General features: G+C 54.0%; 1 protein-coding gene across 16 annotated transcripts in view; it reads right to left on the bottom strand.

Moving 5' to 3' along the window:
- Positions 1-21,208, bottom strand: part of PIEZO2 (piezo type mechanosensitive ion channel component 2) — a 291,301-nt gene that overhangs the window by 51,908 nt on the left and 218,185 nt on the right. For 15 of the 16 annotated variants that reach the window (XR_012502078.1, XR_012502079.1, XR_012502076.1 and 12 more), the window contains 13 exons: positions 19,651-19,827; positions 19,277-19,402; positions 17,722-17,922; positions 16,912-17,116; positions 16,724-16,825; positions 16,187-16,352; positions 14,373-14,616; positions 12,023-12,119; positions 10,825-10,984; positions 7,682-7,771; positions 5,660-5,781; positions 4,560-4,631; positions 564-670 (listed from right to left, as the gene is read on the bottom strand). Coding sequence is in view for 11 of the 16 variants with exons in the window: in XM_074352407.1 (XP_074208508.1) it covers positions 564-670; positions 4,560-4,631; positions 5,660-5,781; positions 7,682-7,771; positions 10,825-10,984; positions 12,023-12,119; positions 14,373-14,616; positions 16,187-16,352; positions 16,724-16,825; positions 16,912-17,116; positions 17,722-17,922; positions 19,277-19,402; positions 19,651-19,827 (1,869 nt within the window). In the remaining 5 variants the exon portion in view is untranslated. The remainder of the gene's footprint in view (positions 1-563; positions 671-4,559; positions 4,632-5,659; positions 5,782-7,681; positions 7,772-10,824; positions 10,985-12,022; positions 12,120-14,372; positions 14,617-16,186; positions 16,353-16,723; positions 16,826-16,911; positions 17,117-17,721; positions 17,923-19,276; positions 19,403-19,650; positions 19,828-21,208) is intronic. The other variant, XM_074352402.1, reaches the window with a different exon arrangement.

The raw sequence follows: 21,208 nt of genomic DNA, 5'->3' as shown, positions 1-21,208 counted from the left end.
ACACTGGGCTGCTGGGCTCTGTCACTGAGAACGACACAGAGCAGGTTCTGAAAAAGAGGCAGTTACGCCGAGAGTCTCAGAACGGTGCTGGATGTTTTCATGACTTCTAACCACTTATTAAATCTTTAGCAAATACAAACAACTGATTTGCAAAATCGGAGGCGACATCGAGCGACCACTGGTTTTCTAAACAAAAGCAGGTATTTTCCTTTCATGGTCATCTGCCTCACAGATGGAACTCTAAGTCCGCTCAAGCAGCCCAAAGCAAAACAGAGGCCCCCCGAGGAAGCCCTGTGTTTGTTTAGAGCATCAGAACACCTGGTGACGCGCATGAATGTGGTCCGGGCTGGACACCCTCCTGCAGGAAGTCCTCCGGCTGAGACGGCAATGTGAGAGCAAGCAGGGGACAGGCCCGGGGGACGCGCGGTCTCAGAAGGGACTGACAAGCCTCTGGGAGACACAACACACGAGCCGGGCAGAAGGCGCCCAGGCCGGCAACCGCGTCTGTTGGGAAGAAGCACTCTCCGGGGGAAAGGCCGTGATCTCCGCGTCGCCACGGTTACCTGGAAAGCGGACCTTCTGGGAGGCTCCTCCTCTTCTCTCTTCAGCTCCTCCTCCTCCTCCTCTTCGCTGTCCGTTTCAAACAAATAATAATCTCCACTCCTGACCACTAAGCAAAACAAAATATTTACTTACTTCTTGGAAGAGACAGAAGACAGCTGGGGGCTTATTATCTTAACGATATGCCCTCCCTCCCCCAAAGACACACAGATTATTCATCAAAGGACCACAGGAAGAGACAGGAGGAGGAGGCAGGAGGTGAAGGGGCTCGCTCCGGCTGTGCCACGAGGGACTGGCGGGACGGGGCCGCGCAGCCCAGGCCTGGTCTCTGCCTCGGGGGGGGGGGGCGGGGGGGGAGCTGGCCAGTGCTGGGTTCAGCCAGCATTTCTTCCTCCTTTTGTCAATTTGTCACAGATGCATCAGATCCACTCTGCAGCAGCTGACTCTGTGACCGAGATGGCCAAAATAACGGAAAAGTCTTATCGGGTCACGATTCCGCAATTTGGGTCCTTCAGACAAAGCCAAAGCAAAGAAGTGACTCTGGTGCCGTCTGAGGGTCCAAAGGGCTGGAGTACAGCCAGGCGGGACGGCTCAGGGCTGAGAGTCAGCGTCCCCAGCCTTCCACCTCACTGTCTACTGGGGAGGCTTGGATGACAAGACACTGCGAAGAGATCTGTTTGAAAAATCACAGGTTGTCATGAGAAGGAGATGGGCGGGGGGGGGGCATCAAAAACAGAGAGACCACCGCAAAAACACCACCACCATACTCTGGCCGCTTCTACCCGCAGGACGGGACAGGCACAGTGGACGTGGTCCACACAGTTTACGCTGGGAGGCTCTGGTCAGCCGAGAGCAAGGTCCCCAGGCTTCCCGACGTTTGAGGAGACAGCACTGACTGTCAGACACAAAGCACAAAGCATGCGGGTCGTCCTGGCCTCTCCCACATTTTCCCTGCGAGGACATACTGCACTGGGAGCAGAGAAAGCTGAAGATCCCCGAGATCTGAAGAAACTCGAGCATCGAATCTTTCTCAGCTTGATCACTATTTAGGCTGATCAGAGAAAAGGGACCCAGCGTGTCTTCTGCGATGCTACCATCACTGCAGGAAAACGTATTCCCGGGTTCAAGTTACATCCGCCCTTCCAAATGCGGGGGGGCTTTTGGAGGACCCGACCCGAGGTCTTTAGTTATTTTGGGGACTCATCCATTGTAAGGTAACGGGGAACCCTGGCTTGTGTAAAATCAGTTGCCTGAATATCACTAAACACAGTCAAAAGGGAAAACATTTTGCACATGACTTCAGATGTATCTGAAGCCTCCGTCCGTGAAGATGCAGAGCGAATGAATTGGGCCTTATATCCTTGAACAGAAGCCCTGTCATTTGTTACTCGTCTTTTGAAGAACCCGGCCAGAGGGCTGGGTCCAGGCCGGAGGAAACAGGTGCAGTACAACGTAAGAGAAAGCAGGAGCCAACCAAAGCCACAGCACGACGTCTGGCGGTGAGGACGGCCTTTTAAGTGACGCTTCGGATAAGCTCAGAGATCTGCAGGGAAGTCACGCAGACTTCAGGGCACGTGGTCATTTGGTAAAAACGGAGATTTCCCGGGTTGAACATTTTACCCTCATTATAGGCTCTTCAATCAACAAGTGTATTCAATCATACCTTCTCTAACTTTTTTTTTCACGTGGACACTGAGTTCAGGCAGTTTTCATCACGAGCAGTCATATGTTGATTTTATCATTTAAAAGATGCTGCCAATTTGTATGTGACACATGGAATTAATGTATTAAAAAAAAAGAAGGAAATGTTTAAAATAAGGTTTCCTAGTCCTTTGTAAAAAATGGTTGAAATGAAACTAGGACACGAATGGAGAGTATTTTCTGAAGTTCCCTCTGCTCATCACAAGGAGAGAAGCTCTTACATGCATGTTTGTGACAAGGACCAGCCGGCGTCCATCCACAGGAAGCCGACACTGACGCTGAGCGGGAACGTGGCTCTTCAGATCCCACCACCTGCATCCCAGAAACTCAGCCCTTTAGCTCAGCTATTTGACAGCGAAGTGATGGGGCACTGAGTTAGGTGGTACTGAAGTGATGGAAGGTACGATTGAACAGCAATAATGCGATCGTCTGTGTGCACACAGATGTGGAAGAGGGGGGCCTGCCACCTGCAGGCCACATTCAGATCGCGAGTGCTCACCAGCAACAGGGACAGAGCAGCGACGCCATCGCGTCGTCAGCAGGCTTACGCACGGGTGTGCCAGCTACTCGCTCTTATGCTCGGCACCTCTGACAAACACCTCTGTTAGACCCCGTGACACAAGGGGTCAGAGAAAGGGCTTTCAACCAAGGGCTTCCGGATCTAAAGACAAGGTTTGGAACTCGTCAGTCTACAAAATAAATCACAGATCAGTTCCTCTCCTTTCCTTACCAACTTGTCAAAATAATGTTTTGTAGGAAAAATTTAATGCCACGGTGAGACTCTGATTCCAAACTATGCATCACACACATCCCTGCATTATTGCACCGGGAGGTGCTGTAACCAGGCACGTGGAGCTCACCACCAGGCTTCCAGAACCTGACATAATGAGGGTGAAATGATCGGGAAATCTACAGTCAGTAACCTTCACGGGAAGTTCTTTCAAGGATAACCAACTTGTAAGGGGACAATCAAAGACCATAACCAGTTCCTTCCAAGATGCAACGTTCAGCTGAGAAAAGGAGAGAACCACCAAGACTGAGGTGGGGATTTACACCGAGGGAACGGACAAGTCATTCACTATGACCCCATCTCACAATGGACAGGTCTCTCTAAACCGGCAAAGGGCCCTTTAAAAACAGAAGGATGGGCACAGTTTCCTTGTGACTTGATAGGAACAGACACGTGGTGTTGCACTAGGAGACCGTGGCCCGGCCAGCACGCCGGCGGGTGGCAATCAGAGCCAGACAGAACGTCCAATTGAATCCTGATCTTTTGACTTGAGCAGCGGATGAAATGCAACTCTTTATAATGCATGGATTTTTTTTTAATGCCGTAATGCTAAAATTCAGTATTTGGGATTGAACTTGATGACATCCAGGCACACTGAGCAAATTTTGATGAGCAAGTTCCTGAAACTGGCTTGCTGGTTTTAGAAAACAATTTCTTGGGTGACAGGCCAGACTGGAGTGCATCACCCCATGGCAGCAGCATTGCAACAGACAGCGGGCTCTCCTTTGCTAAGCAGAACAAGGACACCCCCGAGTTCCGCACCTCCTCCGTCTTTTCCTGCGATGGAGGAGGGTGCACGACTTCCACGTGGCTATCGCGCTCTGCTTTTCCAGAGCTGTCTTTGGACTTTGCTCTGAACTGGTCATGGCTGAGCTGCGGGGACCTGCAAGGCCCTGTCCCACGTGGGGCATCAGATCTGGAGTATAGTTTTACAGCTTTCTTGAAACTGAGGAGGAGGCAGTGAGAAAGTCAATGCGTTTGAAGGCATCCTCATCCTTAAGGTTAACATCTTGCCAAGAAATGTTACATGCAAGTGAAACTAAAGCTCTGGGAACGAGGGGAGGGGAGGCTCGTTGGCACCACGCCCAGTGCCTCACAAAGAGGGTCACAGGCACCTCGAACACAGTGATGCTCTGACGTCAGAGCCCCGGGCGGAGCTGAGGCTCGTTTTTCATCTGGGTTTTCAGCCACGGAACAAGCACATGTCACGGAGCCCTAGACCTCAGCACTAGGTAACAGAGAAGTCAGCTCCTCTCCCCTCTCTGAGCCCATGGATGCTGCCGGGGGCTTTCTCCAGGTGGCGCGACGATCCGCTGGTGGCTCCACCAGACTCCGCTGTCGGGCTCAGACACCCACAGGGATCACACTTTTCCTACGCTCTGACCCCCTATCAAGTCACAAGGCTCAAACCATGCATGGGACACACAGGTCACGGGGACGCCTGAATTCTGGTCAAGGATATAAGGGTTAGAATTGACGAAATTGTAAGAGGATCAAGAAAACCTACTGGAAGCATGGTCAACCCAAGGCCGCCACCACTGCTTTTTTTTGCCCTTGGTTTTCTGTTTGTCTGCTTCTCCTAAAATAAAATACGTCCAAATATTAATTCGTATAAAGTGAGAAAACAAACTTTGAAAACCACTCTTTTAACAACTCAAATTGTCAAGCTCTAGACAAGCTGCGAAAATACATCAGAGGTCAGGAAACTACACGGACTCTGAAGCGTTCCCGCGGAGCGTGGTCAGTTTCACGAGGCAAGTATGAAGGATTCTAAGGACATTATGCCACATTTTCACTTCCTTCTCAGTAGCTGAGGGCGTATAAAGAAATACAATAAAGAGGGCTTATCTGTCAAAAATGCATCTCACCTTGAAATTTCCATGGAACTAGCAGAAAAGAAGCATCACCCACATATTACAGAACAATTTAGTGGCAAATAATTGGTTAATATGCATACATTGCAATAACTGGAGATTTTTCTTGTGATTATTTTAATGCATGGCTGGGAAAATATAAATTTAATGTCAATGAACAGACATCATGTACCAGGGAAATACTGCACATTATTTCTCCATCCCCTTCAAGTAGGAAAGCACGCAAATAACTTTAAAAAGACCTTTAAACTTAATTGGATATAACAAATCTATAATTCGATATAATAAATCTGTATTTCATCTTAAGTTTCACTGGAACAGACCATAATAGAATGTTATTTTAACTACTATTATTCAGATGCCTATGTATTTCTTTTCTGTGTAACATTCACAGAAACCAACCGTCTTAAACACCTTCCCTAAAGGCACACACGCAGTGAAGTCACGCGCGTCGTCTTCAGCAGCACACGGCTGTGAAACGGAAACAGGCTGTCTGCTGACTAAAGTCATCCTGCTGAAGGCGAGATGCTCGTGAAGTCATGGATTCATCAAACATGTGCTTCACGAAATAAATGCATCCCGTTCACCATGGGGAACGTAAAACTTGCTGAGCTAAAGAGACACATTGATAAAATTGGCAGAACAAACAGCAACGCCATCTGACAGTCCTGCCCAGTGCCCCGCTAAGACTCAACGCCAAGCACGCGAGGAAGAAGGAAGAGCCTCCACATACTTTCGTCGTCCTCTTCAGAGAGTTTCTGAACATCCTGGCCGTCCCCTGGCTCCTGGGTCAAGCTCAGCATCCTCTCCTTACCCTTTTTGTACTTCTGCTGCCTGGCCTTGATGCGATCCATCCTGCACAACAGAACAGCAGCAGAAAGCCGAGAACACCCGTGGTCACCCACACACTTCCACGCAAGCAGCTAGAACCGCAGGCAAGGCTGCCAGCGCCTGGGACTTGTGGACAGTTACTCGTTAGCAACAAGTGTCTCCCTGCTTCCTTATGTCCATGCTATCTGCACTGCGTAGACGCCAGCTTAATAATGCGATCAACAGTGATTATGCTTAGGTTGGATGTGCAACATTTTACGTCCACCTACATCTTGTACCCAAGCCATTCTGCACACAGCATGTTATGAGATGTAAATCCTTTATTCTCCCAGGTTTTGCACTAACTATCTACCTCACAAAGCTGTTGTGAAGATCGAGTGAAAAGATGTATGTGTGTGAGAATTGTTTTGTAAACAGCAAGTTGCTCCTCAGATGTTCAAGAGTATTTTATCAGGTCTTGTGACTTCTCTATGTCAAATCGAATCTCTTACTGGATCTGGAAAAATGCACTATTGCAGGTTTCTGTTTACTCAGAAACCGCAACGCTGGACTTGACCTCCCAGACCTGCCCCCTTGAAATGTTTCATTCTTAATTTAGTTTCTTAAAATTCTGGATATAATGCTCAAGTTTTTAAACTGACTTAAGTGGCATTTCTGCTTTGTGCAGCTTCAACGACATTTTTCAGCCCGCCTTCTGCAATGATCATCGCCTTCATTCTTTGTTATTCTGACCTCTCATTTGAGAGGACGCATTCTCAAACAAACAGGGAAATCCAGTGAAGTAAATGGTGGCAACGGGCCTCACTTGTGGGAAATTAGGAACACATTCCAAATGCGGGTCCAAATCTGTTACTTCTGCAGCCGGGAACAGCACTAGCAACAGTTATACCATATTGCGTTTTCATCACATACGTTTATACGGCTCATAGCTCTGTGCTGATAGGCACGGGGTAGGGCAGTGCACACTGGCAAATGCTCCTGCACAGGGAAGGAGCTGGGGAACGAGCTCGGGTAGAATGAAGCTGTCTTAGCAAACTCAGGGAGCTCCCGGGGGCTGACGGTGCCTCCGCTTTCTTGGAGAAAGCAGCTCACTTTTGAATTCTATGGCCATCAGCTCTTCAACCCACCCCCACACCCATGAGGTGCTCCCAATCTTCAGAAGTTCCACTTACTGCTAGAAAGTTCACTCTAAGAAAATAATTATTTTCAGTGGGCTAATTAAAAAAAAAAAAAGAAAGAAAGAACTCTCAGCTCTCCGGGGTGGAGTCCATTTCTTGGCTTGCCCAGAGCGGCGTGCGCGGAGGCCTTCACCTGGACACGGGGAAGCAGCAGGCGCGTTTCTAGTGCTGCATCTAGCTGGTTACGGATTGTGTGGGTTTTTGTTGTTTTTTTTTCAGTTTTGGATTTTAAGTCATCCAGAATAGAGGTCATCGATTTCTTCCCAAACAGACTGGATCATTTTGTCTCTAAAGAGCCTTGCAAAGAGAGGACTCTGCGTTTGTTCCCTTAGCCCACAGAGCTAACGGACATTCCCCCAAGTGAGTGTCACTGGGACAGGCCCTGCCTCGCTCACTAACTCATTTACTCTTTACAAATACCCAAATGGAACTGTGAGCCCTAGCTGAACACAGCACACTGGGATTCAGAGAATTCCAGAGACCTGCTCCGGGCTCCGGAGCTAAGAGTGAACTCAGACCTGACACTGGTCTCGGCCACGGCGAATCCCCTCCCCTCCCCCTCTCTGTCCTTTAAACCGTTACACTTCAGTCCAGGCCAGGAGCCAATGCCCCTCGCAGGGCAAACGCCTGGGCAGGAGTGAAAGTTACACGGACAGACGGGTTCTTCAGGGGGCGGGGCGCCCTGGGAGCTGAGATCTGGAGGGAGGGGACCAGGCAAACCCACAATAACATGAAAGCGTCCTTACTGCCTCTTCAGCTGGTCCATTGACCTTTTCTCTTCCTCGATTCTTGCCTTTACAGCCTTTACGATCGTGGCCTGGAAAAGTTCAGCCCCTCTAAAGGAAATTCAGAAACACAGAATAAATGAATACTTTTATCATTGCTACCCACCTTCCCCGAAAACGGTTACGAAGGGTTAGGAAAGATTTCTTCTGGGGCAGCTGGCTGGAGCCTCTGGGCTGGAGTGGGCGTCACGCAGCCCAGTCTAGAAGCCCCTTCCCAGGGGATGGACAGGGCACAGCCTGCAGCCTCCTGGGGGATGGGGGAGGGAGGGAGGGCGCTGCGCACGCCGCTGGGGGCCATTAAAGGGAAAACAGTGTGTGTTTTCTGAGACTTTCAAGGGCTCTCCAAGCCTGTCCCCCAGCAAGTGGTCCTCATCATGCCAGGAGGGGACGTTTTTAGGAGTGAGTTCAGGTTCGTTTTCCACTCCATCAGCAGGACAGGGCTGGAGGGGCTGGGGCATCCCCACGGCACGTGCAGTGGGGTGCACGGTCCAGCCTCTGGGCTTCTCTTCCCTCTGTCCTTCCGTTCCTCCTGTTCGGTCAATGTCAGGTCCCAATGGAGCACATCGGCCCCTCACCATCCTCAACTCTGCCCCAGTGCCATCCTGTCCCCTCCGCTTGGCAGACCCCGAGTCTGCAGGAAGCCAGTGGGGTGCCGGCCCCGTGCTGGGCGGTGAGGGGCTGGCGTCAGGGGCACAGAAATGCAGGGCTCTGGGCGGATGGTCCCGAGCCCCCACCCGCACTCCCTGGACACTCTCCTGCTGTTCTCAAGTGGCTACTTCAGACTCCTTACACTTTCCTCAAATCTAGAATATTCTGTTGAGGGCTTTTCACTCCTGGGACATGACGCAGCTTCCCACTTTCCAAAAGGAACACAGTCACGGGTGATGCCCTTTCCTGAGGTGACAGTGACATGGAGGAGGTGACACTCCGCAGTCCACGGCCTGCCTGAGGGACCCCACCCACTGCCTGTCCTTTATCCCTCCCCGCACCTCGACCTGCCCGCCACGACTGAATCCTGCCCGTAAGCATGCCGACAGGCTCCGATCTTGCTAATCTTAGAGAAAGAACCACGCAAGCCCCACGGTTTCCCAGGCACAGCGTCGCGTCACTGGCCCTGCGGCCGGACCCCTTGCAGGCACCGTCCACCAGCCTTTCCCTTCCATCTCCACTCACTGGTATTTGGCTCCGACCCCACCTGTCGAGGCCACTGATTTCAGTGCTCAGGGTTCAGTCTTGTCTTTGAGTATCTTGTCTCCTGAACGTCCATCCGCTCTGAAGAGCACCCCCGGGTCCCATGCTCTCCCGGGTTCCCGCTCTTCTTTCCAGCTCAGTTCCCGCCTTCTCCGCGGCCCCGCCCTCAGCCCAGCTCTTACATGTGAAGCCCCAGGGTCCTCTTCTCACCTTCACACTCTCCCCAGGCAGCTGCGGCCACTGCCCTGCCCCAACACCGTCCATGTCACATGACACTCAAGTCTGTCCACATCTCCAGATCCATCCACTCCGCTGCCCGCTGGCTTCCAGCAGGCTGACGTCACAAGCTCATGAGACCCAGGACCCCGCAGTCGTGGCCCATTCTCCCTCCTGGCGAGAGCTCGCAGACCCCTCTCCCTCTGGGGTCGGCACCACCACCGGCTAGAGCCAGAATCCGGGGCACAGCGGCCCCGTGCAGGCTCTATGAGGGAGGGCAGTACCCCCTCCCCCCCCATAACAGAGGAGGCAGCGAACATACAGATGGATGAATGATGTTTACTCTTGGGAAATACTGCTGTGAGTTCAATGCTGACGAAGTCATGGCTTTTCTCTGACAAGCTTGAGCTGTACTCTGGACCAAAGCCTCCCGTTTCTACAACACGAGGAATATGTTTTCTGGATATTTGTGAGAACTTTGAGAAAAAGATCCTGGCTCACTATTATATCCTGGTGCTCTAAGGACCGAATTTTAGAGAAAGGCATTTTAGAAAAAGATGCATTTACCAGCAAAAGTACCGGCTGCTGCTACATACAGGTAGATAAGGTGACTATCGGCTTGAGAGCTTCTGCTCTGCTCTGAAAATGATGTCCTGGGCACTAGAAAAACAGCTATACTGATAAATTCCTGGGCCAGTACTGTCCCTCAAGGAAGTCAGAGTCTACATCGTGAGGACCGAGGGGCAGCAAGGTCTTCAGATTACATGACTGGGTCTCTTTCGTTTGGCTCCAAGTCGGTTAACAAGGGCTGGGCATTTTCCCCCTTGAAACGCACCTCTGAAATTAACATTCTGCTTATCCTGGCAGAAGAAGGCCTGGGCCCTAGGAACACTGATGGTGAAACAGAGATATTTTAGTTTAAGCCGCAAACCAGAGTGACAGACACGGGCAGCTCACACGATGCAGACCAGTGTCCACCAGGCTGCGGGGCCCCACCGTCTGACAGGGCCCAGCCAAGGCCCAGGTCTGAGCCGGGCACGCTCTCCAGGACCCCGCACTGCCTCTGCCCCATCTCAACGACACCCTCTCTGATCCCTAGCTCTCTTCCTGGTCCTTCCCCCAACCCTCTCAGATTAGGGGCAGAAAATGGAAAAAGGGCAGAATCTAAGGAGAAGGTAATAATCAAACGGTGCCAGTGACTTGGAGAACAGAAAAGTCAGGTTGTCGGGCAGAGACAGGAGAACAGGCCGACGGAAAGAGGCTGGAGCAACACTCTCCTCTGTCTACCACCTGAAAGTACTAGACGGCCGTGTTTCTCTCTTTCCAGGAGTTTCTCCTTAACGTGGAGGCAAGGAGGGGGAAGATGGACCAGCCTCCAGACCAACGTGGCCCAGGTCCCTGTTCTGACAGAGGCCAGAAGGAGCTGCCCTAGGGGCGAGCTGGACAGAAGGGGCGCAGGGCACCAGCCAGCCCCTGACCTTCCAGGGTGTCCAGCCCCCGTCAGGCACGACTCCACTCCCGAGACTGACTTACTTTTCTTCTATTTTAGACCCTGGAGGCCTTGGGCTAGAGCCCCCTGGATCAGCTTCCTTAGAAGGAATTTCTCAATTTCCTGTGGTTCTACAAGCAAGCTCAGACCCCAAGCATGGCGCAGTATCCCTTCCAGACAGAACAGCTGACCCCACGGCCTGACCCACCTTGATGCCAGGATCTGAGAGGCTTTTATGTCCGCCACGACATGCAGGAAATAGTAGCTCATGAAAACTCTTCTCTGCAGCAGGAGGAAGGCAAAACATATGCTGTCCCAGATGATCCCTGCTTCCCCACTGGGCAGTTTACACGAGGAGTCATCGTCCGCTGGAGCAAAGGAAAAAAAATTTAAGTGAGCATCCATTTCTTTGTGATTTTATAAAGTCTGCAGCACATCAGACTTGGGAGGTCACACAGGCCTAAGAGTCACCCTAGGGCATGTCGACTCCCTTGTGAGTGGATTTATTGACCATCAAGGGCTCACATTCCAAATCCAAGGCCAGTGCCAATTCAGAAGGCTGACCGCGAAGTGAGCTCTTGGAGACATACGGTGCAGGAGGCCGCTGTCCCAGGAGGGCACCTGAGTACTCCTCTCTCTTTGGGAGAAAGGGACCCTTATCCCCTCAATGAGGAGGCTATGGAGTAGTGCCTACATCCCAAGGCCAGAGGAAGTCTCTGGTCCAAAAACACGTCCGTTGTGGGGAGGGGCTGCACCCCAGGCAGGGCAGCTACGCTCTACTGGGAAAGGGGGCAACAGCACATCTGACCCCAAGTCAAAGCAGACTCCAGCAACTCTTCACAAGAAGGCAGCGCTGGGAGAGCGCCAAGTTCAAGCAGCCCACCCGCGTGGCGCTGTCCAGGGTCCTGGCGCAGGAGGCAGAGGGGAGGAAATGGGGCTCCCTTCTCTGTCCTGGGGTGGGCGAGGGGGGGAGTCTAGCTCCAGAAACTCTGCTGTTCCTCCCAACCGTCCTCCCCCCGAGCTGGAGGGTCTCTGAGTTCCCGGCAGGGAGGAGGGTCTGGAGTGGAGCTACTTTGATGGCCAGGAACACAACCATGGGGACTCACGGGCACCTGTGACCCTTCCTACTGTAACTCAGGGAAGTTCAGGGAGTAGCCACAGGCCACACACGACCCCCAGACCTGCTGCGGGAGGAGGGGGACCGGAAGTCTATAAAGATGACCAGTGCCCGGAGGGAGCGCGTCCTGCCACAGACAGACAACAGGCTCCCAGCGCAGTACCAGCCTACAGCGGCCTTAGACAGTGGACGGAACTGGGAGTTGCGCTTTGAGCTGGTGTTTACATTCGAAGGACCAGCTGCCCTGCCTTCTCTGTCTCCCGTCCCCAAACTCGCTTCTCGTACTCACGCATGTGGTAGCCCTTGACTGTGCAGGCCAGGCTGAAGGCTTGGATGAACCAGCAGCTATTTTGAACCAATTTCTCAATATAGCCGCAAGCGCCTATCTGAAAAGCAAACGGGAGAGGCGCACTCTGAAGCCCTGCGCCAGAGAAGAAGGCTGCTGCCCTGCGATCCCAGCACATGCAGGGGTTCCCGAGTCTCAGTGCTCACAAGGGGTAAGAGCTGCCTGGTTCAGCCCCCACGGGGCAGGGCACCTGATACATCATTTCCTGGGGGCATCAAACCCAGCGAGTAAAGGGCGAGCCCTCGGCGTGAGGCTGTGGGCACCTGGAAGCACCTCTCCTTCCAAAGCGGGACTCTTAGAGCATCACAGGAACGAGCCCGGCTCTGCGGTGCATGGCCGGCGGGTGGGCGAAGACCCCAGGACTGGGCTTCTGGCACAGGTATCTGTATTTTTCATTCTATTATTTCCCACGAGTCAGACACAGTAAGCCTGCAGGGCTTGCCAGGAGATAACCACACGCGTTAGTTCCTGGAACAGGCAGATAGCGTGCGCCCCAGGCTGGCTCTTTTCCAGCCAGTTCTCTGAGTGGAGGTCTCTGTCGACTGGCATGTTGTCGTCTCGTGTCAGTGATTTCCGGTCATGGTTAAGTCCACATCCCAAGGTGGGGAAAACAGCCTCCTCCTCAGGGAACATCCTCCCTGCCTTGTCTCCCTGGACATCACTGAATCTGTCTTTCAAGTTTCTGATGGATTCAAAAGGCATCGCCTCCAGGAAGCCTCTTTCCAGCTTATCTATAGAAGGTAATAGGAATTTGGCTTCATGCTGTTTTCCTGAAATGTTGTGATAATTAGCTTTAACAGATTGTACTAAAGTTATTTATAAGGAAGTCTATTTTCTCCTTTGGAATGTGAGTTCCTCAAGGGTAAAACCTGAGTACTGCTCAACTCCAGTTCTTCAAGATACAAAACAGTGCCCAGCGGAGCACAGATCTGCAACACAGGCTTACGAATGAGTGAGTGAGTGAGCGAATCAATGAGTGAGAGAGTGAGCTTTGTAGCCACGCACTTTTCAGGAACAGTTGTGGGGATCAGTCTCCAGCCACAGATCGCTCCCCAGCGGACTGGCTTTAGGATGAAGGGCAATCCCATGTCCTGTCTCCTCCTACAACTCTCAGGACACCCCCACATGCAAACAAATGCTAGTGGGGTTGAACTAATGCAAAATATCACTTTTTACTACCAACTAGAAACTTAACATGTTAACGGACTGTAGACAAAATAAATTCTTCAAATAACATACTAGTGATTACATGCAGATTTGGTGTCCCAAGACCTCCGAACACAGCAACACACGTGCCAAAAAAAAAAAAAAACAGTCAAGTGCCTTCCAGCGGAATTGCCAGGCGAGCTCATCTCTCAGTCCCGGGAAGGGTAGAAGCAGGAAGCCGCGGCTTGCTGCTCCTCTAATGCACCTGCTCCCCTAACGCACCTGCTCATCTAATGTACCGGCAGCTACAGCCTGCGGGCGGCAGGCGCTGGGTGAAGGGAAGCTCGGGCTATGTGACTCCTTCAGCTCGGGGAAGGCTGTTCACCTGCTCACACAGTAAGGAGCTGAAAAGGTATCTTTGTGGCCTGAAAGATTTCATGGGACTTTGGGATGACTCGTGGGCAGTTTGTCTACCAGGTCAGGGGCCATGTGGTGCCCTGCAACATGGCTGTTTAACGTCGCAGCAGCCACACTCTGCAGAGGGGAGGGGTCTGCCTCAACCCTCCGCTGTTCTGGCTGATTTCTGTCCTGACACTCAGAGGCTCAGAGGAGCTGCAAAGCTGCCGCCTCCTCGGTGTCTCCCACGTCTCATGGGTTCATGACATTCCTGCTTCACTCTCCTGTTCCTCCTCATCCCAGCCCAGAGAGTCACAGAGCGGTCCACACTCCATTCCACAGCTCTTTCTAGGTAAGAGAGTTGCTTTTAGCCAACCTGATAGATATAATTTTTGAAGCAATTCCACGACTGATTCAACTCACAAAAGGGCCACATTGTCGCACATGGCAGGAGGAATGACAAATCGTTCCTCGGAGGGGGATGGAATTTTAAATTAAAAAATACATTCTAGAGTTTATGCCTACGAATACGTATCCTCCGGTTGTGTGACCTTGAGAGGACGGAAATGAGCCCAAAGGATTCCACTTAATATGGCAAAACAAAGAAAAATAAATGGTCATTTGAACTGCGAGCATCTCATCTGGGGCTTTTAAGAGAGCAGCGCGATGCACCCTGGGCTTTTAACAACCACAGAACGGATCTCCGGACTTACACTGGACCGCGCGTGGGATCCCCAGGGGAGCCACTTACTGACAGAATATTCTTCATGGTGATCACGAAGACGTTGTACGCGATCAGCCAGTCCCAGTAGCGCAGGATCACCCTGATGGGCCTCAGCAGCAGGTCGCCCCCGAAGAGCAGGAAGTAGAAGCAGGCCAGCAGGTAGCCCATGCAGAAGACGCTGATCCTGGTGGTGCCGGTGATGAAGACAACGGTGAGCACGAGCCAGAACAGGTAGCTGAAGACGACCACCTTGGACATATCCAGGTACGACCTGGAAGCGACACCGGGCTGTGGAGGGGCGGCCCCACGCACCACCACGCAGGGCCTGCCAGGGCGTCTCGCCCGGGAAGGGAGCAGGGCTGCGCGGTCCACCTGCCTCCACCTGGAAGCTGTGAGCCCTGCGTTCGCCCATCACCACACGCTGCCTGGTCTACGGGAGGCCCCGCCCTGGCAGGGACGGACGGGGAGGTCACGGGAAAACACCGTGCATGTGTTTAACATCATCAAATTTAGGCCTAACCTCCCACAGGCAGCCAGCTTTTCTGCCTACCACCGAGTACTCAGAGGCCCTCTCTGTCTTCCTAAGGAGCCAGAAAGACTCATGCAGCCGAGGAAATTCCATGACACAGACACTTCCCAGAGCAAGAGGGCGGCGGAGAATGGATTCCTGCCCATGAACTGGGAGTGAGCAGAGGACAACAAACAGGTTCCACCTGGGATGACCAGCTCTCCTTCAGATGAGAAGTCACCCCGACAGCAGACACACAGCTCCAGGCTCTGACCGACACTCCCTCCGCACCGCCCGGGGCCAGTTAAGGGCCCTGTGGTGGGGGCCGGCCCTCCACTGTGACCTCCTGACAGGAGGTGAGGCCGCCACAAGGGCCTGTGACCTGCTGCAGCAGAAGCAGCTGCTGGGGGTCCCGGGCCTGGGACATTGGCTGACAGAAGCCATGCTTCCAGGCTGCGCCCCACCTGCATTTGCTTAATCAGAGCGAATGCGGAGGTTTCGCTTTGGTTCTCTTTCCTGGTTTGAGGAGAAGTGCCGAAGAACCAGTAACAGGCCAGATATTCGATACAGGACGTGGCATTTTGTGGGACTTAATAAGGAATCCTTCCACCAAACACGTGCCACGCTGTCCAGCGTCGCTGGGGAATCAGTCGTACCTTAGAGGCCCAGTGTCAGGCAAGCGAACTTTGGAGCTTCACTGTTTTTAAAGTAAAATACTCAACATTTTAACATGTTTGCATGAGTTTTGTCATGAAATACACCACACTCATCCGCACATGAAGGAGAGCGACTAAGACGCTGTGTCTTGGCATCCCAGCACCGCACAGGTGGAGCGAGGGGCGCGGCGCAGGCGCGGTACCTGACGGCCCCAGGACTCCCACCCCCAGGCGTGCAGCATGAAACTGGGCGAGGGCGTATTTGAGTGAGAGTGTGTTTGTGTGCACGTGCGTGTGTGTGAGCGCGCTGTGTGTTTCCATGCGTTTCCCCTCCTTGCCTGCAGCTGCTAATCCCACCTCCAGGAGCCCCAGGCCTCTGCTCCTCTGGCCCGACTGCTTTGGGTTCAGAACTCAGCAAGCTGAGCTTGAGAGAATGACAGGGAGACACCAAGCCAGCACGCTTTGGGGAGGGGCCTCGGGGACCTGGGGCAGGGAGTGACCCTGTGTCTGTCCTGGGGTAAAGGGGCAGCTGGCTGCTCTCCGGAGCAGCCGAGGGGTGTCCAGGGAGGACGGAGGCTGATCGGGAAGTCGGCTTCCAGAGGGCTGTGCCGTCCTGCCCCGAGGCCGCTCAGTTTCCTGTGTGTGTACTGGGAGAGAATGGGGCGGGGGAGGGCTACCTGCAGTGGACGAAGTCCGGGACAGGGTTGTGCTGGCTGAAGGCAGCGGCGTCCAGGCTCACGCAGATCTCCACGTTGTCCCCCGCCATGACGCGCACGGCGGCCTTGTTCTCATCCTCGAAGGTCTGCCGCTGCAGGGAGGCACACAGGAGCAGCAGGAAGTCGTCTGGCGAGACAGCAGTGGGGGATGAGCCCCTCCCCGCCCTCTGGGCGTCAGGAGGGCTGTAGGCAGGGCCCCGCCCCCGCCACCCACACGGGGGTGCGGGAGGGGCCGCAGGCGCCCAGTGCTCGGGGGGCCGTCCCAGGACCCTGTCCACCCATCAGAGAGTGAAGGCATCAGGGGCTGAGATGGGTCTTCTGCGACCTGCCACCCGACAACGTCTGCGGGCAGGTACCCTCCCCAGGCCTGGAGGGGCCGTTGAGCAGTCTCGCTCCTCTTCCTCTCTTTACAAGCCCAGGACGCAGACGTCCGGCCTTCTCTGTCCTCTCCACCCGCACTGCACCTGTAACCAAAGACCTCCCAGGACACGCACTTACAGACGAGGAACACGGGGTTGGGCCGCACGATGAAGTCTGGGAAGTACAGCCACTTGACGATGTTGTCGTTGAAGCTGGCGCCCTTGAACCTCCAGGGGTAATCTGGAGGGCGGGGGGAGAGGTCAGGGCCCGTGCCCCCATTCACAGGGGCGCCCCCTTCCCCCACCCCCTCCCGCGGCACCGCTCACCCCGGCAGGGCGCGGGCGGGATGCCGATGCACACAAAGTACTGGAAGGTGATGATGCAGGCCAGGAAGCAGCAGTACTTGGGCCAGATCTCTGCGATGGCCTTCCTTCGGCGTCGGTACAAGACGGCGATCAGCCAGCAGGCATGAATCATGGCGTAGAAATCCATCCGCTGACCGATCACGTTAACTGACATGAGGAAACAGGTCTGTGTGAGGATGAGAAGAGGCAGAGAGTCGGGTTTACAGGGAAGGGGAGTGGGGTCAGGGGTGCGCCCTGAGTGGGCGGGGGACCTGCGCTCCCGCTGTTTGCCTGCTCTGCCTCTTTGGGGGCGTCTTCGCCACTAAGACAGAGGGCTGGACACAGGGCTTCCACCGGGAAGACTGACCAGGTCACGGTGACTAAGAACCACGTTGAGTGGCGGAGAGGATGGCGGCTGTGAGCTCTCCTGAAGCATCCCTGTTCCAAATACACTCCCCAGGGACAGGCCCACCACCACATCAGGTCAGAACGGCCGGCCGAGGCCCCACATTCAGAATGCGCAAAACGGCCACTTGGGCGTTTGTAAGACCAGAGGTCCAGGGGCCAACCTCACACCGCAGAGCAGCGGAACCGGCACCTGGTCCTGGAAAGATTCAACCCAGGCCAGGCCAACCCTTTGGTGGAGCCTCCTCCCTGGGCCCGAGGAGACAGAGATCAGGGTGTGGAGATATGCAAGGAAGCCCCAGGGTCTGTCCCCGACCCAGCCCTGCAAAGCAGCTACTAGAATTTTCACCAAAAAGAGAAAGAAAACAGGTGAGCAAGGAAACCCACCTCCAGCCCAAACTTGTAGAAGAAGTAGTTGATAAAATACTTGGCACAGCTGACCAGCCCATCGTCCAGGTGGTGTCTGGTGACGTCGTGGAAGATGGTCTTAGACACAGGGGCGGTGAGGTTGTTCCGGCCCCGGTAGTACTCCTGATGGCGGTAGACGGTGACCTCGAAGGCTAGGATGGCCAGCATCAGCAGGTTGTTCTGCAAGCCAGAAACAGCGGGGCTGAGGCCGTGCGCCGCCACGCAGTCACCTAAAGCAGCCCGGCTCTGAACTGCCTGGACGTCTAAAAGGACAGCGCTGTGTAAAATCCCGCCTCCATAAAATACAGTCCTGGACTCAAGGCTCGCTCTCCCTGTCTATGGTCACAAGGGTGGAGTTGCGTGTAATGCGCCAAGCAGGCTGGTTTCCTCACTAACAGGATCTACAATGCCCAGACCGAAGACGGGCGATGGCCCTTCCTGCTCCTGGGAAGTACACACCTGCACAGGAAGCAGTGCCCTGGGACCTCGGGGGTGGGGTGGGGTGGGCGGGCCAACCTTCTGTGCAACTAAAAGCGAGAAACACCTGTACAGTGATCTACAGGGACCCCCTGGGAGACAGACTGAGCTGGAGGACGGGGCTTCACATTAGAGGGGAAATTTTTGAGCTCCTCCAAAATCTGGCTGGGAAGAGCAGTGGATGGGAAAATGTGTGGATTATACCGTAGAATAATAATGGTGGTAATGATGATAATAAGGACACAGTTAACATTCATGTGCCAGACACTACTCTGGTCACCCTCTTCAGATCCAAGCTGGTTTTATCCTTGCACCTTTTAATGGCAGACATTGTTCCTACTTTACCAACAGTCTCTGCCACGTGAGATGAAAGCTATGCAAAGGAAAATGAGATGTCTAGTACACCTTAAGATCCCAGGAGCTGAGAACACGTGTTAAGCACACGGCCAGCACGGCCCAGCAGAGCGCGCTGTGGCTCACGGGAACTGCACCGCCGCCCCTTGTTTGTTGCAGCTACTTGCAGTCAAAATCCTCTTTTCACAGATATGCTCTTTCTATCTAATTTCCTCCAAACCCCACATACGCCCTTTGTTAGACTCTGTAAAGAATGAGAATTTACAGAGCAAAAGATCGCTCATAATGCCACCCCTCCTTCTCAAATAATCGCTGGTGACCATTTGGTATGATTTACACAATTTCTTCTTTGTGTCTAAAGGGGATGGTAGGTGTGGCGTTTTGAAGTTTGCTTTTTCCCCTCCAACTCGGCAGCATGTCTTGGGCACCTTTCGGTGTCTGATGTTGTCTCTGCTGCAACCTTTGAGAACGTTCCAGTGACCAAATTTGTCATGCTTTATTCAATTAATCTCAGACCACTGGATGAATCTCTTTTCAGGGCAATGCAATACTGCTCTGAATATTCAGTCATTTGTGCTGCAGGTGACTGCAAACGCCACGTAAGAGGGTGAGGTTACTATACGGGTGAGACTGGGTCCCCAGGGAAAGGGTCCAGACGTTAACCCCGCAGAGACAGACTCAGGAGGATGAGGCCAAACTTTACCCGCAGGTAGACAAGCAAAGGGGAAGACTTCCTCAGGCCGACCCACTCGGCGGGGTCGATGGGGGCGCTGTAGAGCAGGGACTTGTTCAGCTGCTGGAGGGGTATGTTCGTTTGGTTTTCATTTGGCTGAAAAGAGACAGGGGAGTAAGAAGTGGCGCCTCCGCTCAGGCGAGTTCAGACTCGTCTCCTGCGGCCCTGTGCACAGGCACGTGCCGGGTGGGGCGGGGACCCCGACTCGAGGGGGAAACCCCAGCTTCGGAAGAGACCAGGGCCCAGGCTCCACCCCTGCGGCCCAGCTGACTCGGGCCCAACAGCCCATGCCTGGGGACGTGGGTTCCCCAGTCAGCAAGTCCCCCCAAGTCTTTGAGGCTCACCAAGGAGCAGTTAACAGAAAAGTTCTCAGGTTTGATGGTTTGCAGCTGGTACAACATCTTGCAGACGATGATCACACACGTCCAGACCGTGCAGACGCTCGAAGCCAGACGGCGCAGCTTGGCGTACGGCAGAGCAAAAGCCCAAGAAATCAGAAATACGTAGTTGAATAGAGACACCTGGGGACAAAAATACGTAATATAGCTCGACATCTACAAAATGTGGCAACTTGATTTGTCCGGCTCCACTCGGTGAATCAAACTGACTGAGTTCCCAGGCCACGCCCTTGGGGCCAAGAGACTTGCCCGGAGCAGAGACAGGTTGTAGCCGGAGGACGTCTACTAACGTGGCCCCGGGCAACGCAGAGGCTCCTGGGACCAGACCCACAAGGGGTCCTCGGCCTAACCTGGAGCACTGGGAAGCATCCCCTGGAAGAGGCAACACCTGCACCGGCCCTTGAAGGGTGCCTGAAGTTAGCCAGGCCAACAGAGGGAGAAGGGCGTTCCAGGTAAAGGATGTACAGGCGGAGGCAGGAGCGCAGGAAGCAGCGTGGTGGGGGCAGGTGACCCCAAGCAACTGGTGATTTTGGAGTTGGCAGTACTGAGCCACAGCAGAAGGTGAGGCTGGAGGTGCAGCTGGGGGCCGTGTTTCCGCGGCCCTTTAAGTCCTGTGCATGGGCCCCTGTGCAGGCAGCAGAGCCACAAAGGGCTTTACACTGGGGAACCCCAAGGAAAGATGGCATTTCATTTAGACTGCGTCACTGAAGAGCGCAGGTGCGTCTGCGGGCTGGGCCCGAGGTCAGGAGACCAGCTCACACACCCTGCAGTCGTCCAGGAGGACAGTGACAGGGCGACGCCAGGCCAGCGCAGCAGAGGTGGGAGGTGAAGTCAGCTGGCTTGAGGTGGCCGGGGGTAGGGGTGAAGGAGGACGCACAGGGACGCCTCCCAGGGTCTGACTGGGGCACCAGTGCCCCCAGAGGAGGGGCGTCCGCGTCGGAGACAGGACCTGGGGTGGGGCAGCTGCAAGGAGGGAAGGGGTCAGCCTGTGAGTGTGTTTATCCATCAGGGGAGACGCCCACTCATCTCCAAGCCTTCCTCACGGCTCACAGTCCCTTGAACGGTCTGGAGGCACCACCATCTCACTCAGCCCTGGAAAATCCTCACTTACTCTCAATATTGTCACCCTCGTCTCTGGATATGGCTAAACCGAGGTCACAGAAACATTCCGTGCTATCAGGGGGAGTAACTGCGAGCATGCGGCTGGTAAAACTGAACGTGTGTCCAGCACAGGCGCTCACGGAGCTGCGCGTCCCGGCCTGGCTCGCGGGGCTGCGAAACCAGCAACACGGCAGCTCCACGCTGGTGGCAGTTCTGCGGTGCGTTACCTGCTTGCCTCCAGGACAAGGCAGTGCCGTGAGCACTAAGCGCAGAGGCTTTAGGGGAGAAGAGCCGCCTTTCAGAGCTGCTCGAGGATGAAAGCACTGCTGGAGGAGGACTGGCCCGCCCACTACAGAGACGCCACAACACGACAAGTAGCAAACGTGGAAGGCGCTTTGGGACA

This window comes from Camelus bactrianus, chromosome 24, assembly GCF_048773025.1.
Source record: "Camelus bactrianus isolate YW-2024 breed Bactrian camel chromosome 24, ASM4877302v1, whole genome shotgun sequence".
Taxonomy (NCBI): domain Eukaryota; kingdom Metazoa; phylum Chordata; class Mammalia; order Artiodactyla; family Camelidae; genus Camelus; species Camelus bactrianus.
The sequence above is the reverse complement of the archived record's forward strand: the minus strand, read 5'-3'. Positions and strand labels throughout refer to the sequence as shown.